Raw genomic sequence first — 19,814 nt, forward strand, 5'->3', positions numbered from 1 at the left:
CCGGAATCTCACCTGTGTCCTGGCTGCTGAGGGCCGGTGGGCTCTGCGGGGAGCTGCGTGTCTCCCGGAATCTCACCTGTGTCCTGGCTGCTGAGAGCCAGTGGGCTCTGTGGGGAGCTGCGTGGCGTGCGTGTCTCCCGGAATCTCACCTGCGTCCTGTCTGCTGAGGGCTGGTGGGCTCTGTGGGGAGCTGCGTGTCTCCTGGAATCTCACCTGTGTCCTGGCTGATGGGGCTGTTCTCTCTCCATTAGCATGGCCACGAGGAAGGCTCTTCTGTGTGGTGGAAGCTGGACCAGAGGCCAGGAGGCGAGGAAACTGTGGTAAGGAGAGTACTTCGTCTTATAGTTTTGCAATCCTGTCTCAGCACAGATTTCCTTTGTTTCCTGTCAGCATTTTACTAGTGTAATTATTGTCCCTTCCAGACAGCAGAACATGAGCATGAAGGGACAGATGAGATTTTCATATGAAATTCACACTTGGAGTTGTTTGAAGTCCTTGGTCATATTGAAAGCCATCTGGGTTGTGGGGTCAAGGAATGTAACTGGGTTGTGTGCACACCGTCAGGTACTCAAGCCTCTTTCTTCCTGGAAGAGGAGAGGATTTTGCAAAGAAATTGGAGGGAAGAGGTTTAGCGTGAATGAACAGACAGCCTTCTCGTTGTTGTTCTGTGTAAGTTGAAGAAAGTGAGGAGATTTGAAGACACCGAATAGAGAAATCACAAAAGACATGATCCAGGCCATGATTGCTGAGAATTATACAAGGTTATAAATAATTTTCAGAATATATATGCAAAACCAGGGAGATCAAGGAATTGTAAGTATCCTCATGAGGGAAGACTTGTGGACGGGGCCTCTGAAGGACGTAGTGCAGAGCTTGATGGAGAGCACGTGGGGCTCTCCTTGGGCGGGTGAACTCCTGGTGATGGGGGTTTCTTGTTCCTTCTCAGGGGTGTCCACCAGTGTGGTTCTAGCTCTGCACAGAAGTGACGGTGTCTGCCCCATTCCCCACTGTCTCCTCACCTGGCTGAGTACCTGGCCCACACTAAGTGTGTTGTAAGTGTTTGCAGAGAGTGGATGAATTGTAGTTTCAAAATCCTGGCCAGACATAGGACATGACTAAGAGCCACTGGGTCTGCTGAGTTGAGCAAGAATAAGAAATGTGATGCTATTAGTTTTCATTTAAAATTCCTGTTTTTGTTCTGTCAGTCAGCAGGTGTTGTATTTATTGGTACAATAAATGTATATATTATTTAATATAATGTACAATGACTTTATATGATAATGTGCCAAGAGGACCTTATTTATTTTTTATAAGACTTTATTATTTTTTATTTTATATTTATTTTGAGACGGGCTCTCTCTGTTGCCCAGGCTGGGCACAATCATAGCTCAATGCAACCTCAGACTCTTGGGCTCAAGTGATTCTCCTGACTTAGCCTTTCAAGTAGTTGGGACCATAGGCGTAAGACACTACTCTTGGCTAAGACTTTATTTTTTTTTTAGAGCAGTTTTAAGTTTCCATCAAAATTGAGAGGAAGGGTCTGGACGTAGGCTCACCCCTGTAATCCCAGTACTTTGGGAGGCCGAGGTGGGCAGATCACCTGAGGTCAGGAGTTCGAGACCAACCTGGCCAACATGGCGAAACCCCATCTACTAAAAATACAAAATTAGCAGGGCGTGGTGGCGGGCGCCTATAATCCCAGCTACTCAGGAGGCTGAGGCAGGAGAATTGCTTGAACCCAGGAGGTGCAGGTTGCAGTGAGCTGAGATTGAGCCATTGTACTCAGGCCTGGGCAACAAGAGCAAAGCTCCATCTCAAAAAAAAAAATATTGACAGGAAGATACAAAGATTTCCCATATACTCCCTCGCCCCCGCACGTGAATAGCCTTCCCCATTATCAACATACCCTGGCAGAGTGAAGCCTACATCGATGTGTCATTATCATCGAAGTCCAAGATTTATGTTAGGGTTCACTCTTGGCCTTAAACATTCTGTGGGTTTGGGCAAATGGGCCATGATGTGGATCCACCACAGGGCATCATGCAGAGTGGTTGCACTGCCCTAAAAACCCCTGTGCTCCGACTGTTCATCCCTCCCTTCCCCCTTATTCGTGGTAATCACTGATCTTGTCTGTGTCTGTATAGCTTTGCCCTTTCCAGAGTGTCTTATACAGCCACTCCTCAACGTATGACAGGGTTACAGCCCAGTAAACCCATAATAAGTTGAAAGTATCATGATTTGAAAATGCATTTAATATGCCTAAACTACCAAAGCTTAGCCCAGCCTACCTTTAATGTGCTCCAAACACTTACCCTACAGTTAGCAAAATCATTTGACACAAAACCTATTTTTTAATAAGGTGTTTAATATCTCATATAATGTATTGACTGCAGCACACTGTAGAGTGTTGGTTGTTCAGCCTCTTGGTCACGTGGCTGCCTGGGAGGTGTGGCTGCCGCTGCTGCCAGCATCATAACAGTATCGTACCACATATCATACCGCATATTGTACTGCATGTCACACCGCATATCGTACTGTATATCACAGTGCATAGCCTACTGCATATTGTACCGTATATTGTACCGCATGTCACACCATATATCATACCGTATATCATAGTGCATATCCTACCGCATATTGTACCGCATATTGTACTGCATGTCACACCACATATTGTACTGTATATCACAGTGCATATCCTACCGCATGTTGTACCGCACGTCACACCGTATATCATACCATGTATCATAGTGCATATCCTACCGCATATTGTACCACATGTCACACCGTATATCATACCATATATCATAGTGCATATCCTACCACATATCGTACCGCATATTGTACTGCATGTCACACCGCATATCGTACTGTATATCACAGTGCATATCCTACCACATGTCATACCGCACGTCACACCGTATATCATACCATGTATCATAGTGCATATCCTACCGCATATTGTACCATGTCACACCGTATATCATACCGTATATCATAGTGCATATCCTACCACATATTGTACCGCATGTTGCACTACATGTCACACCGCATATACCATATATCACAGTGCATATCCTACCTCATATTGTACCACGTGTCACACCGTATATCATACCATATGTCATAGTGGATATGGTACCACATACTGTACCGCATGTCACACTGTATATCATACCATATATCATAGTGCATAGCCTAACATGTATCGTACTGCATGTCACACCGTATATCATGGTGCATATCCTACCGCATATCCTTCTGCATATCATACTGCATGTCGCTAGTCCAGGAAAAAAACAAAATTCAAAGTACAGTTTCCACTCAGTGCGTTTTACTTTCGCACCATTGTAAAGTAAAAAAAAAAAAAATCATATGTTGAGTCATTGTAAGTTGCAGATTGTCTGTGGTTGGAATCATACTGTTTGTGACCTTTTCCAGATTGACTTCTTTCACTTAGCGATACGCATTTTAAGGTTCGTCTATGTCACTTCAAGGCTTAATAACTCATTTCTCCTAGTGCTGAATAATATCCATTGTAGGGTTATACTGCAGGCTACCCACTCACTAACTGGAGGACATCTTGGTTGCTTCCAGGTTTTGGCAAGTATGAATAAATCTGCTATAAACGTCTGTGTGCAAGTTTTTGTGTGAACATGTTTCCAGCTCTACTGGGTAACTGCCAAGGAGTGTGATTGCTGGATCGTATGATAAGAGTATGTTTCGTTTTGTTAGTAAATTGCCAAGCTGTCCTTCTCAGTGGCCATAGGATTTTTCTTTCCCCAGCAATGAGTGAGAGTTCCTGTAGCTCCACATCCTCCCCTGCATTTGGTGTTGTGGGTGTTCTGGTTAGGTGGGTAGTGGTATCTCACCGTCCTTTTAATTTGCATTTCCTGGTGACATATGATGTGGAGCATCTTTTCATATATTTGTTTGCCATCTGTATATCTTGTTTAGTGGGATGTCTGCTAAGGTCTTCAACCCGTTTTTTTAATTGTTGAGTTTTAGGAGTTCTGTATATATTTTGGATAACACTCCTTTATCAGTTGTCTTTTGCAAATATTTTCTCTCAGTCTGTGACATCTCTCATTCCTGTTGACATTGTCTCTTACAGAAGTTTTTAATTTTAATGAAGTCCAGCTTATCAATTTTTTCTTTCATGGATTATGCTTTTGGTGTTGTATCTAAAAAGTCATCTCCATACCTAAAGTCATCTAGATTTGTCCTATGCTATTTCCTAAGAGTTTATAGTTTTGCATTTTACACTTAAGTCTGTGATCTGTTTTGAGTGTGTTTTCTTGTAGGGTGTAAGGTCTTTGTCTAGGTCATCGTGTGACTGTTTATTTGTTCCAGAACCATTTTTTGCAGAGACTATCTTTCATTCATTGTACTGTATTGCCGTTGCTCCCTTTTCAAACATCAGTTGACATATTTATGTGGGTCTACTTCTGGGCTCTTGGTTCTGTTGCATTCATCTATTTGTCCAGTGTTTTCACCAGTACACACTGTCTTGATTGCTATAGCTTTGTAGTGGGTCTTGACATCAGGTCATGTCAGTTCTCCAACTTGTTCTCCTTCAATGTTGTGTTGATTATTCTGGATCTTCCGCCTCTACATGTAACTTTAGAGCTGGTTTGTCAATATTCATACAATTCTGAAACTTTGATTGAGATTGCATGGAATCTATAGGTCAAGGTGGGAAAAATGGACATCTTGACAGATTTGAGCCTTGTTTGTGAACATGGAATATCTCTCCATTTATTTAATTCTTTGTTTTTGCTTAGCAGAGCTTTATAGTTTTCCTCATAGAGATCTTGTACTTGTTCTGTTAGATTTATACCTATTTGAATTTTGAGGGTGCTAATATAAGTAATAATGTGTTTTTAATTTCAGATTCTACTTGTTCCTTGCTGGTATATAGGAAAGAAATTGACTTTTGTGTACTCACCCTGTGTCCTGTGACCTTGCTGTAATTGCTTATTATTTCCAGTCGGTTTTCGTGTTATTGTTGTTCAGTTCTTTCAGATTTTCTGCACAGACCATCATATTATCTGTGAAGAAATTTTAATTTCTTCCTTCCCAATCAGTATACTTTTTATTTCCTTTTCTTATTTCATTAGTTAGAACTTCCAGCATGATGCTGACAAGGAGTGGTGAGATGATACATTCTTTTGTTTTCAATCGTAGTGGGAAAACTTTGAGTTTCTCACTTAGGTATGATATTGGCTGTATGTTTTTTTGTAGATGTTCTTTATCAAGTTGAGGAAATTTCTCTCTATTCCTAGTTTACTAAAAGTTTTATCATTAATGGTTGTTGGATTGTGTCAAATTTTTTTCTCCATTTATGGATATGATCTCATGATTTTTCTCTTTTAGCCTGTTGATTTGATGGGTTACATTAATTGATCCTTGAATGTTGAACCAGGCTTGCATACCTGGGATAAATGCCAGCTGATTGTGGCGTATGATTCTTTTTATTTTTTATCTTTTATTTTTTTGAGGCAGGGTGTTACTCTGTCGCTCAGACTCAAGTGCAGTAGAGTGATCACGGCTCATTGTAGCCTCAACCTCTCATGCTCAAGCAGTCTTACCACCTCAGCCTCCTGAGTAGTTGGAACTACAGGCATGAGCCGCCATGCCCCGCTAGTTTTTAAATTTTTTGTAGAGGCAGGGTCTTAAGATCTCACCCAGGCTGGTCTTGAACTCCTGGGCTCAAGTGATCTTACTGCCTTGGCCTCCCAAAGTGCTGGGATTACAGGTGTGAGCCACTGTGCCTGGCCCTGTGTGATTCTTTGTGTACATTGTTGGCTTCGATTTGGTACAATTTTGTTGTAGATTTTTGCATCTGTAATCATGAATGATACTGTTCTGTAGTTGTTTTTTTTTTTCTTGTAATATCTTTATCTGGATCATACTGGCCTCATACAATGATTAAGGAAGTATTCTTTCTGCCTCTGTCCCCTGAAAGAGAGTGTAAAGAATTGTATAATTTCTTTTTTTTTTTTCTTTGAGACAGAGTCTTGCTCTGTCTCCCAGGCTAAAGTGCAGTGGTGTGATCTTGGCTCGCTGCAACCTCCGTCTCCTGGATGCAAGCGATCCTCCTGACTCAACCTCCCGAGTAGCTGGGACTACAGGTGCCTGCCACCACACCCAGTTAATTTTTGTATTTTTAGTAGAGACGGGGTTTCAGCATGTTGGCCAGGCTAGAATCTCCTGACCTCAGGTGATTCACTCATCTCAGATCTGCCTGCCTTGGCCTCCCAAAGTGCTGGGATTACAGGTGTGAGCCACTGTGCCCAGTTAAGAATTGTATAATTTCTTTATTAAATATTTGGTAGAATTCACCAGTGCTAGTGCTTTCTAGCACTAGCTGGGCCTTGTGTTTTCTTTTTTAGAAGGTTATTAATTATTGACTCGATTTCTTTAAGAGGTATAGGCCTATTAAATTCTCTGTTTCTTCTAGTGTGAGTTTTAGCAACTGTGTGTTTCATGAAACTGGCCCATTTTACTAGGTCATCAAATTTATGGGCATAGAGCTGTTCGTGGTATTACCGGATTATCCTTTTAACGTCATGGGATCTGCAGTGATGTCCCTTTTTACTTTTCTGATGCTAATAATTTGGGTCTGCTCTTTTTTTCCCTTAGTTAGCTTGGCCTGGAAGTGTACTGATTTATCAATATTTTCAAAAAAGCCAGCTTTTGATTTCATTGATTTTTCTCTGTTGATTTCCTATTTTTAATTTTATTGATTTCTGCTCTAATATTTCTTTTTTCTGCTTACTTCAGATTTAATTTACTCTTATTTTTCTAGTTAATCCAAGCTTGAAGCTTAGATGATTGATTTTAGATCTTTCTTCTTTTCTAATATATGCATTCAACACTATAAATTGCCCTCTAAGCACTGCTTTTGTTTGCATTCCACAAATTCCGTTGTTTGTTTTCATTTTTATTTAGTTCAAAATGCTTTTCCATTTCTGAGATTTGTTTTGGAGCCTCTGTGTTATTTAGAAATACGTTGTTTAATCTTCATATATTGTGAAATTTTCCAGTTATTTTTCTGTTACTGATTTCTAATGTGATTCCATTGTGCTCTGAGAGCAGATGTATAATTTCTGTTCTTTTACATTTGTTAAGATGTGTTTTATGGCCCAGAATGTGGGCTATCATGGTGAATGTTATATGCGAGCTTGATAAGAATGTGTATTCTGCTGCTGTTGGGTGAAGCAGTCTAAAGCTGACCCTTACACCCAGTTCACTGATAGTGCCGTGGAGTTCAGCTATATTCTTACTCATTTTCTGCCTGTTGGATCTGTCCATTTCTGATAGGGAGATGTTGAAGTCTCCAGCTATAATAGTGGATTCATCTATTTCTTCTTGCAGTTCTATTAGTTTTTGATTTAAATAGTTTGACACTGCTGTTAGGCATATACATATTAAGGATTGTTATGTATTTCATTAAAGACATAAAATTGGCATCTTTATCATCGTGTAATGCCCTTTATTCATGTTGACTCTCTTTACTCTGAAGTCTGCTGTGTCAGAAATTAATATAAAAACTTTTGCTTTCTTTTGATTAGTGTGAGCATGGTATATTTTCTTCATTTGGGTTTCTTGAAGACAATAAATAGATGGATCTTGCTTTTTGATCCTCTCTGACAATCTCTGTCTTGTGATTGGTACATGTAGATCATTGATGTTCAGATGATTATTGATATATTGGATTAGTGTCAACCATATTTGTCACTATTTTTTAATTGTTGTCCTTGTTATTTGTTCCTGTTTTTGTCTTTCATTCTTTTTTTGCCTTTTGTGGTTTTAATGGAACATTTTATGATTCTATTTTCTCTCCTATCTTAGCATATCAGTTAAAGGTTCTTTTTTTTTTAACTTTTTAAAGTGGTTTTAATACATTTACAATCAATCCAAGTCCACTTTTAAATAAGACTGTACCACTCCCATTCCTTGTATCCTTGCTGTCATTCATTTTACTTGTGTATAAGCCGACATAAGCATGTTATCCCTTGGTATTGGCACAGGATTGGTTGGTTCTTGGACCCCCTGTGGATACTAAAATCTGCAAACACTCAAGTTCCTTAAATAAAATGGCATAGGATTTGCATATAACCTATGCATGTTCTTCCATGTACTTTAAGTCATCTCTAGATTGCTTATAAAACCTGATACAATGTAAATGCTATGTAAATTGTTGTTATACTGTATTTTAAAATTTGTGTTATTTTTTATTTTTATTTTTCCAAATATTTTTGGTTTGTGGTTGGTTGAATCCATGGATGTAGAACCCACAGATAAGGAGGGCTAACTATACATATGCGTACACAAACACACACACACACGAATAAATACCTAAGCATGTGTAATCGAAACATTTTTGTTACTATTATTCTGAACAAACTGTTTAGATCAATTAAGAAATAGAAAAGGAAGAGTTGTTTCCCTTTATTTATTTTTCCTTCCGTGCTTTTCTTTTTTTTATGTTGACCGAAGTTTCTGACCTATATTGTTTTCCTTCTGATGCGGTTGGGCTGTGTCCCACCCAAATCTCAACTTGAATTGTGTCTCCCAGAATTCCCACATGTTGTGGGAGGGACCCAGGGGGAGGTAATTGAATCATGGGGCCCAGTCTTTCCCGTGCTGTTCTTGTGATAGTGAATAAGTTTCATGAGATATGATGGGTTTATCAGGGACTTACACTTTTGCCTCTTCCTCATTTGCTCTTGCTGCCGCCGTGTAAGAAGTGCCTTTTGCCTCCTGCCATGATTCTGAGGCCTCCCCAGCCATGTGGAACTGGAAGTCCAATTAAACCTCTTTTTCTTCCCAGCATCGGGTATGTCTTTATCAGCAGCGTGAAAACGGACTAATACACCTTCTTTCTGAAGAACTTCTTTTTATGTTGCTTGCAAGACAGGTCTGCTGGCAACAAATTCCCTCAATTTTGTTTGAAAGTCTTTATTTCTCCTTCACTTTGGAAGGATAATTTTATAGAGTATATGTGTAATTTTGGGCTGGTGAATATTTTTCTCTCAGTACTCTAAACATTTCTCTATGCTGTCTTCTTGCTTCATGATATCTGAGAAGTTGAATATAATTCTTTTTTTTTGAGATGGAGTTTCGCTCTCGTTGCCCAGGCGGTAGTGCAATGGTGTGATCTCAGCTCAGTACAACCTCTGCCTCCCAGGTTCAAGTGATTCTCCTGCTTCAGCCTTCTGAGTAGCTGGGATTATAGGCGAGCACTACCGTGCCCAGCTAATTTTTGTGTTTTTGTAGAGATGGGGTCTCACCATGTTGGTTAGGCTAGTCTCAAACTTCTGACCTCAGAAGATCCACCTGCTTCGGCCTCCCAAAGTGCAGGGATTATAGGTGTGAGCCGCCATGCCCGGCCTGTAATTCTTATCTACGTTCCTCAGTAAAGTTTTTTTTTCCCCCCCATCTGGCTTCTTTCAGGATTTTATCCTTACCTGTGATTTTCTGTAGTTTTAATATAATATGGCTAGGTGTAGATTTTTTGACATTGATCTTGGTGTTCTGTGAGCTTCCTGGATGTGTGGTTTGGTGTCTGACATCAATTTGGAGAAATTCTCAGTCATTATTTTATCAAATACTCTGTTCTTTCTCTCTTCTTCTGCCATCCCCATTACACACGTGAATACCTTTTGCAGTTGTCCCACAGTTCTTGGATATTTTGTTCTGTTTTTTTTTTTTTCCTTCCCGCTTTTTGTTCTCTTTGCTGTTGAGTTTTGGGGGTTTCTGTTGAGGTATCATCAAGCACAGAGACTTTTTTCTTCAGCTGTGTCCAGTTTACTAGTGAGCCCATCAAAGTTGTTCTTCACTTCTGTTTCTGTTGTTTTTGACCTCAAACTTTCCGTTCTGGTTCTTTCTTAGGCTTTCCATCTCTCTGCTTGCGTGCTATGAACTTTATCTATTAGAGCTCTTAGGAAGTTACTCAGTTGTTTTAAGTTCCTGTTCTGACAATTCCAACATCCCTGCCATGTCTGGAACTGGTGCTTGCTCTGTCTCTTCAAACCGTATTTTCTGCTTTCTAGTATGCCTTGTAATTTCTTCTTGATTGTGCAGTGGCGCGATCTTGGCTCACGGCAGCCTCTGCCCCCCAGGCTCAAGCAGTCCTCTCACCTCCGCCTCCGGAGTAGCTGGGACCGTAGGTGCACACCACCATGCCCAGCTAATTGTTTGTATGTGTGTTTGGTAGAGATGAGGTTTCGCCATGTTGCCCACGCTGGTCTCCAACTCCTGAGTTCAAGTAATCTGCCTGCCTTGACCTCCCAGAGTGCTGGGATTAAAGGTGTGAGCCACAGTGCCTGGCCTGTTTCTCTGTCTTTAACGGTGTAGATAAGCTGAGCACTATTCAGCGGGGAATATATTCACGGATAAGAAATGGATTGCTGCACGTTTGAAGTTCATTTTTAAAACACTTAAACAAATTTTAGCCACCAGAGTTATAGAGGTTTCCCGAAAAGGATGTTTACTATATTCTCTTTTTGGTCCTACCTGTAAGTTACCAAGGGTATTTCTTAAAGGAATTTAACATTATATTGGTTTTAAAAATACTTAGAGTTTCAAATTAGCAACATCACGTGAATCTCAGAAAACATATGTTTTCCCAGCCTGTTTGCAATATTCAGGTTTATGATTGAATTTTTTGGTTTCATGTTTGATTTTTACCTCTAGGAAATGGAAAAGGAAGACACTGATTTAGAACGTGCTAGAGCTGATGCATATATAGCCAGTTGTGAAGATGATTTTGAAGTATGTATGAAAGTTAAAACTTTCCTTAGCTTAAAAATCATTTATTCTTAAAAGTCAGCTTATATATGGTAAATTTGATGCCCTTTTTATTCTTTTTATTAATCCTAATACTCAGTATCTGTCTAGGTTTGATTTAAGTCAAGCTGTTACCTATAAAATGCTTGCTATACTTCTACCAATACTTACCAATGTGATGTAATTAAATGATTTTATAATTTAACTCATTTAAGTGCACTGCATAAAAAAGTGTGTATGTAGGTATCTATAAAAATACATACACTTTCACATTCTCAGTACAAGTGTTTGCACATGATGGTAATTGATAGGTCTTCTGTATATGGTTCTGTATTGTGTGATTTATTTTTAGAGAAATAAAGGTAGCAGTTTGTATAGATGTATCTTCAAAAACATTAAAGTCAGGGAACTATAAATATCTTAGCTGTAATAAGGACATTGTCTGTTTTAAGTTATAAGCTGTCATGTTTTGTTCAGTATGAGTGATAACGTAAAGTCAGTTTGTCTTAAAGTGTTCCAAAAGATTGTTACTGTTTGCAGGACTACGAAGATGACTTTGAGGTTTGTGATGATGATGATGATGATGAAAGCAGTAATGAACCTGAGTCAAGAGAAAAAATGGAAGAACTTCCTCTAGCTCAAAAAAAGGAAATACAAGAAATTCAAAGAGCTATTAATGCAGAAAATGAAAGGATTGGCAAGTTATCTTTGAAACTGTTTCAGAAGCAAAGTAGAACAGAATTTGAAAAGGAGCCCAGGACAGGTAAACAAATCAATGCTACTAATCGTGTCCTTGCTCTTAGGGCTCTGTGTACTGAGCCCTCACAGATGCCGTCACACACAGGCCTGCTCTAATAAGGTGGGCAGAGAAGTAACATCTTCCACATGCTGGTGGTGCTGCTGTGCCCTTGCAGCTACCACAGAGGAGGCCCCCCGAAGACTTGAGCACGAGCACGTCGAGAATTCTCTTACACAGAGAGGTTGCACATCACTTTCTGCTCAGCGCCCAGGCCTTAGGTTAGCTAAGGGCGCTGTGGCCCCACTCAGTGAGCACTGATGCTCCTGTTCTCCAGAGGGAGCTGAGGATACTGTGGCCCTCCTCAGTGGGCAGCCTGGCTTGTGTTTTCTTTGCAACCAGCGTTTTATCCATCTGTGAGCACATGCTCTTCTTTTTCCTGATGATGTGCTCGTTGAGTTTCCACAGAGGAATCATCATGGCTTTCCCTGGAGGTGTGGCAGTGTCCGCCAGTGAGTGCCTTCATGAGGCACGTGGTGACTAAGGGTTTGAGGTGCCTGTCAAGTCTTGGGACACAGTCGGGCTGAGCCTGACACGAAGCATGCTCTTGATTCATTCTTTTTTCCTACAAGGACCTTTTTAAATGAAATTTAGAAATGTATTTTTTCTACAAATTCTTAGCATCAGGATATAATGTTACTTGTAAGAGTAGGAATTAATGTTTCAAATCGCTTTAAAGGACAACTGTGACTTTCTGATAAAACATGGGCACTGAGGGTAAAATAGGATAATGTTAAAATATTATTTGATGACATACTACTTTAAATTATCTAGTAAAATATTCAGTAATAGATGCAGTTAATTATAGTTAGTAATTAATATGATGCACTAATACAAATGAAGGTTTTGCAGAATGATTCTTTGTCTCACATTTTGTGCCTGCTACAGAGATGGCAGAACTCAGCTGGGCAGCGCTGATAGAGCGTTCTTTAAACTTATAGCAAAAGGGCACCTGTCCTGGTAGAGGTAAGGATCTGCTCCTTCTTCAGCCCTATTGCCCAGCTGAGGCTCAGGGACTGTTTCCCTCAGTTGCCCATGGAGTAGCACTGCACACAGGGAGGGTCTGTGTGCCACCAACACACAGGATTTCCTGAGAGCATTAAAGCTCGTCTGCTCTGGAGTTGCTGAGAAGTGAGCAGGATTTTATTCTTAACATTACTGGTTTTCTTACCAGATCTATGAATAACCTTTTTTTGTTACTCATTTTCTACATTTATGCTTAGTGTTATTTCTTCATTAGCCTCATTTACAAGATTAGAATTTACAACTCTCAATATAAGAGATTATTTTTGGCGTATTTCTGATCTGAAGGAGTTATTCACTGCCATATACATTGCTCCAGGTAAAGCTGGAGCTGCTTTCTTGGCCCTGTTTCGTGTTGAGCTGGCACCGGTGGACGGTTGTAAAGGCTAGCACAGCACTGATGTCATGGTCTGTGCTGAAGCAGGAGTCACGGAGCCATGCTGACCCCGGGATTTCAGATAACTGACTAGCTGTGTGATCTTGGGCAGTTACTTAACCTCTCTGTGCCTCATTTTCCTTCACTGAAATGAGCCTCAGACTTTCTTTAGGGTTGTTGTGAAGATTAAACAAGCTAAACATGGAAGGTGCTTAAAGGAGTGGCAGGCACGTTCTGAGTGCTAAGCACCATCCGCTGCTGTTCTGTGGAATTCATCAAGCAGCCGGTACCATTTTGTTTCTCTGTCCTCCTTGGCTGTACCCTGCTGCACCCTGTGGTGCTTGGACTACTTGGTTATAAACTGCACACCTTATCCTTTTTTGGGGCAGTAGGAAACCATTTGGTAAATAACTTTTTCCCATGCATTGAAGTTACACCATGGTGTTGGAAAGCCTATGTACTCTTCCAAAAGGTAAATGGTCCACTTGGTCAGTGAAGGAGTCTTTGCTGAGCGCTGACGCCTTGCACAGAGGTGTGGGCTCTGCTCCAGGGATGTCTTTGTTCAAGTCTTAATTCTGTAACTTTAAACGTTTTCTCATTTTTAAAAACAGCCACATCTTATAATGTCTGTGTGGTGCTTTGTAATTGTTCATAAACGTGGCCTGCTGTGGCCCTTATCACATCCTGTACGACAGATGTCCGACAATAAGGGACCTGAGATGCAGAGGTGAAGTAACCCATGGTCATGAAGCAAGTAGCGGGCACTGCTGGGATTGAGCTCAGGCCCCTGACCCAGACAGGCATCCTCCAGAGCCACACCCTCTGCATCACTGGCCTGCAAGCTTTGTTGTGAAGATCAGATGAGATAATGTGTGGGAAAGGTCTATGAGAGTTTCATAAAACTGTAAGACAGTAGGACAAGTGCAAACCGACATCCAAAAGGAATGAAAAGACAGTAAGATGCAGTAGAAATAAATATACAAACAAATATGCAGATAAGTATGTACAGGAAGCCATAGAAATCCTTAGGGGGAAAGAGGTGGATTGAGGAATGGTTTGTGTCCATTACTAAGGATTATGGATGGAGTTGTTTGTTCTTGTCTTTCTTTCTTCCTTTTTTTTTTTTCCCCCTGAGACAGAGTCTCACTGTCTCCCATGCTGGAGTACAGTGGTGTGATCTCTGCTCACGGCAACCTCCATTTCCTGGATGCAAGCGATTCCTCTGCTTCAGCCTCCCGAGCAGCTGGGACTACAGGCACCCTCCACCACACCTGGCTGATTTTTGTATTTTTAGTAGAGATGGGGTTTTGCCACGTTGGCCAGGCTGGTCTGGAACTCCAGCCCTCAAGTGATCCGCCTGCCTGGGCCTCCCAAAGGGCTGAGATTACAGGCATGAGCCATCACACCTGGCCAGGTTGTTCATTCTTATATAATATGAACCTTTTCCATCAGCCTGACAATTTGATAATCTAGTCACATCTTCAGAAATTTTAGAAATTCTTCTGAGGAAGCTCATGCCTGCATTCTCTTTTGTTTGGTGCCCTTTGATATATTAAGTAATGATTCAGTATTCATTTGCACTTGTTTCTGTTTTTTAGCAATTTTGTATGTCCTTGTTCCACTTCCCTTACTAAAAGATAATCTGGTTTTTCTTGCAGAATGGGCCTAGAACTGCATCTTTTGTGCATTCTTAAGTATTTCTAAAACTCTTTAAACGTGTGAGTGATACATACAACAGATTATCAGTGAATTTTGCTTTGTTGCCTGAAACTTTTAGATGAAATAAGCAAGAGAGGTCTCTGAAATGCTTATGGAAGATGTTTGTCGTTAGTTGAAGGGTTTATTGACCATAATTGTTATATACGCCTATAATTGTTTTACTCCGGATATTTTTTTGCTTGGAAGACATATTTCAGTGTTGCAAAAATAGTGTTTTTCTCCCTCATACAGATACAAACAGTTCCCCTTCCAGAGCCTCCGTTTGTGGAATTTTTGTGGATTTTGCCTCAGCTTCACACCGTCAAAAGAGTCGGACTCAGGCCCTTAAGCAAAAGTAGGTGTATTGGGAAAGCAGCCAAAGGGGCTCAGGGTTTTAGCATACTTTCTTTCACATACTTTTAAAAAATCGAGTTTTCAGTTGCATTTTTACTACTGTGTTTTGGGGTATATGACTTAATTTGTACTACACTTCTCTTTGTGTTGGTGTCTTATGTTAGTAGAGCAGGCGTGTGAGCTGCTACATACCATGTGCTGGGGTATATGACTTAATTTGTACTACACTTCTCTTTGTGTTGGTGTCTTATGTTAGTAGAGCAGGCGTGTGAGCTGCTACGTACCATGTGCTGGGGTATATGACTTAATTTGTACTATGCTTCTCTTTGCGTTGGTGTCTTATTTAATTTGTGCTACGCTTCTCTTTGTGTTGGTGTCTTATAGTTAGTAGAGCAGGTGTGTGAGCTGCCACGCACCATGTGCTGATGCTGGATGTTTGTCCTTACGTTTGTGGTGGACACTTGGAGCTACCCTGGGAATAAATGGAGAAATGTGTAAAATTTAGAAATCTGTAAAAGATATATTTTCAAGTCAAAGGTCTATTGTACTAAGCCCAAATATGACTGAGGAGTAAATGAAAAAAATAAAGATTTTTTTTTGAGACAGAGTTTTACCCTTGTTGCCCAGGCTGAAGTGCAATGGTGCAATCTCAGCTCACTGCAACCTCTGCCTCCCAGGTTCAAGTGATTCTCCTGCCTCAGCCTCCTGAGTAGCTGGGATTAGGCGCCTGCCAACACGCCTGGCTAATTTTGTGTTTTTAGTAGAGACAGGGTTTCTCCATGTTGGTCAGGCTGGTCTTGAACTCCTGACCTCAGGTGATCCGCCTGCCTCGGCCTCCCAAAGTGCTGGGATTACAGGCATGAGCCACCGTGCCTGGCTAAAAAATAAAGATTTTTAAAAGTGGGTTTAAAATCTCTTTATCACCTGGCTTAGTTCATGGCCTTAATAAGTACTCAATAAGTATTTACTAAATGAAAAGATCAATCATTAGTAATAAAAGTGGCTGGGCATGGTGGTATATGCCTATAATCCCAGCACTTTGAGCACAGGAGTTCAAGACTGGGTCTGAGCAACGTAGTGAGACGCACCTATGGTCCCAGCCCCTGGGGGGTGCTGAAGTGGGAGATAGCTTGAGTCTGACAGGTCGAGGCTGCACTGAGCCGTGACTGCACCATTGCCCTCTAGCCTGGGTGGCAGAGCGAGACCCTGTCTCAAAATAGAAAAAAAAATAGTAATAAAGGTAACCGTTTTCACAGTAGTTTTGCTGCCCTTATATTTTGGGTCTCCTGTGGAGGTAGCAAAACTAGTTTCTGGCCCCATGTCTTTTTTTTTTTTTAACATGATTCAAGTTCTCAGAAAAGTACATATGGTTTAATGCAATTTTTATAAACCCTGGAATAAAGCTACACAGTATGTTGTTTAGACTCATATAAATATGAGATAAAATTATATTTTGAAAAACAAGAAAATGATAACCACAAAATTCAGTCTAGTAATTGTTGTGGGCAGTGGGGGATCTGGGAATGTGTCAGGGAGGAGCCACTAAGTAGATGCAGGTCATTGGTTGCCTTCCCTCCCTTTCCCTTTCCCTTTCCCTTTCCCTTTCCCTTTCCCTTCCCTTTTCTTTATTTTACGTCTTCTGCTTTTGAGACAGGATCTCGCTCTGGCACCCAGGCTAGAATGCCGTGTCATGATCTTGGTTCACTGCAGCCTTGACCTCCTGGGCTCAGGTGACCCTCCACCTTAGCCTCCCGAGTAGCTGGGATTACAGGTGTGCACCACCACACCCAGCTAATTTTTATATTTTTTTATGTAGAGACGGGGTCTTGCCATGTTGCCCAGGCTGGTCTTGAACTCCTGGACTCAAGCAGTCCACCCACCTCAGCCTCCCAAAGTACTGGGATTACAGGTATGAGCCACCGTGCCTGGCTGGTAATCTAGTAATTGGTAGTTTTCTAGTTAGGTAGGTCCTAGGACCTGTTAACTAGATTGACATTTAGTGTACAAGTAGATTATATGGATTATTTTGAATCAAAAATTATATTAAATATTTCAAAAGAAACATTTAAGAAATGAAAGGCTGAAACATAAAGGGATGGATGATAAATAAAAGTAAAAAAGTGTTTGAGAAAAACATAGGAGTCCACACTTTATAGGAGTGTGGGTGAGTTCTGGCATTTGTGTGTTGTAAGGAAATACAGAGAAGAAAAGTAGTATAGAGGAACTTTTACTACTAGATATACATTTAGTAAATCAACTTGGAATTTGAGGGAAAACAGATACCTGCTTCACACTATCCCCAAGATATATTCCAAATTGATTTTTTAAAAAATGAAAAAAAGAGCATAGATAGTGTGCTTATTTCAGTGATAAGAAAGGACTTTCTAAGAATAAAAAGAATAAAAATGAAAAAATAAAAATTACGGGAATGTACTCAAAAATTAAATTTCTGTAAGGTACAATTGTCCATAAATTTGACAAAATTTAAAGGTAATTAACCAATTGGGAAAATATATTTGTAAAATAGAGACTTATTATCCCTAATGCATAAAATGTTTTTATAATTTAATAAGCAAAGTTAAATAGCCCTAGTTAAAAATGGGCATAGATCATATAAGACTCGAGATCCAGTTACGAAAACAAAAACTAATTTGGGCATTTAACAGAAGGATGTGACACAGGGAGTGAATTCCATAGGTGTTGGAAGAGCTGAGCTTCAGCAGGGCCCAGGAGCAGCTCAGAGATTCGCCGCAGCAGGAGCCACCACTTCCCCTGAGCTGGAGAGGCTGGGCAGTCAGCAGTCGGGAGCCGGAGCCATGGCCGGCCTGCTGGGGCCACAGGAAAAACCTGTCAGTGGCTCAAGGTAGAGAGGTAGGGAGAAAAGTAGTGTGTTTGCTTATTTTCTCTTACATTATTTCCCCAGTCTCTCACCAGATGGTCCCAGGGTGGTAAAGGACACAGAGAGAATTCACATCAGAGAAAAATTAGGCTGTCAGTAAATGTGTGAAAATATATCCTGTCAGAGAAAAGTATATTGAAACAATGGGATGAATTTTTCTTTTATGGAATAGGCAAGGTATTAAAAAATGGTAATACTTAGGCCAGGAATAGTGACTTATGCCTGTAATCCCAGCGCTTTTGGAAGGTAGAGGTGGGCGGATCACCTGAGGTAAGGAGTTCGAGACCAGCCTGGCCAACATGGTGACACCCCGTCTCTACCAGAAATACAAAAATTAGCCGTGTATGGTGGCACATGCCTGTAATCCCAGCCACTCAGGAGGCTGAGGCAGGAGAATTGCTTGAACCTGGGAGGTGGAGGTTGCAGCAAGCTGAGATTGCGCTACTGCACCACAGCCTGGGCGACAAAGCAAGCCTCCCTCTGAAAAAAAAAAAAAAAAAGATAATACTTCAGTACTGATGAGAATGTAGAGAAGAAGCTTGCTTGAAACAAATTGGTACAACCTCTGCATAGGCAGCTTTCTATCAGGTATGAAATATAGCTATCAAAATGATGGACACTCTTGAGGATATAATGTCACGAAAAATGCTCCAGTGATACGAGAAAAGCATCTTAAAAAAGAATATGGAAGGAGTCCTACTTTCTTGATGGAATAACTTGTATCAGAGAAATCCTTCAGCTAAAACAACTATAAAAGTTGGATTTAAAACAACAAAAACACCCCAGCTGATTAAATATATCGGGAGCAACCAAGGCCGCTGGGCCCTGAAGAGCCGAGGTCCTGGAGAGAAGGGACACACGCAGGCGATCCCTGTTTCCACTCAGGTTTGTATCTTGATTTCTCAAGACAATAGAGTGAAGCAGAAAGAGATGGGCTGGAGCATGCGACGTTTGCACAGCGTCGAGGGCACGAAAATGGAAGTTGAGGACCTTCCAGTGGGAGAATTTCTGATAAAACATCGCAGGCTTTGGTCGAGCCTCCTGCAGGCCTGTGCTCTAGGAAGCAGGGCAGACCTGGTGGAGTGTGAGGAGAAGGAAGGGGGGAGGAGGAGGAGCAGAGAGCAGACCCAGTGGCCGAGGCACCTGGATGTTGGGCGGGTCGTTCACTCGCTCATTCACTGTGCATTCATTGAGCACCGGCTGTGTGGAGATCACAGTAAAGAAACAAAAATCTCTGCCCTTGCGAGTTTATATCCCAGTGAGGAGTAACAAACAGTATCTTAAGGATTTGACCCCGGTCACACTAATGTTAGGGTGAAACTTTAGAAAGGAAAGGAGAAACCAGAACAGGGGATTGAAAAGGAACCGTTTGTGAAGCAAGAGGAAGCCACGTGGGTGCGGCAGTTTGGGGCCTGTGGGCGGAGGACGATGGGCTGTGTCAGGCCTGTGGGCTGAGGGCCATTGGAGGGCGATCCGCTGTGTCAGACCTGTGGGAGCCTGGTTGACTGTGTCAGGCCTGTGGGCCGAGTATGATTGGCTGTGTCAGGCCTGCGGGTGGAGGGCCATTGGCTGTGTCAGGCCTGTGGGCAGAGGTTGATTGGCTGTGTCAGACCTGCGGGCCGAGTGAGATTGGCTGCGTCAGGCCTGTCGGCCGAGCGTGATTGGCTGTGTCAGGCCTGCGGGTGGAGGGCCATTGGCTGTGTCAGGCCTGTGGGCAGAGGTTGATTGGCTGTGTCAGACCTGCGGGCCGAGTGAGATTGGCTGCGTCAGGCCTGTCGGCCGAGCGTGATTGGCTGTGTCAGGCCTGTGGGTGGAGAGCCATTGGCTGTGTCAGGGGGGAGGAGGGCCATTGGCTGTGTCAGGCCTGCGGG

The 19,814-nt window shown here is 41.6% G+C and overlaps 1 protein-coding gene across 1 annotated transcript in view; it reads left to right on the plus strand.

Moving 5' to 3' along the window:
• Window positions 1-19,814, plus strand: part of WDR60 (WD repeat domain 60) — a 97,694-nt gene that overhangs the window by 35,682 nt on the left and 42,198 nt on the right. Inside the window, exons 8-11 of the mRNA XM_011941603.1 lie at window positions 252-320; window positions 10,705-10,782; window positions 11,338-11,560; window positions 14,943-15,045. Coding sequence (XP_011796993.1) covers window positions 252-320; window positions 10,705-10,782; window positions 11,338-11,560; window positions 14,943-15,045 — 473 coding nt within the window. The remainder of the gene's footprint in view (window positions 1-251; window positions 321-10,704; window positions 10,783-11,337; window positions 11,561-14,942; window positions 15,046-19,814) is intronic.

The sequence above is a fragment of the Colobus angolensis genome, unplaced genomic scaffold, assembly GCF_000951035.1.
Source record: "Colobus angolensis palliatus isolate OR3802 unplaced genomic scaffold, Cang.pa_1.0 Scaffold2, whole genome shotgun sequence".
In the NCBI taxonomy this organism is placed as follows: domain Eukaryota; kingdom Metazoa; phylum Chordata; class Mammalia; order Primates; family Cercopithecidae; genus Colobus; species Colobus angolensis.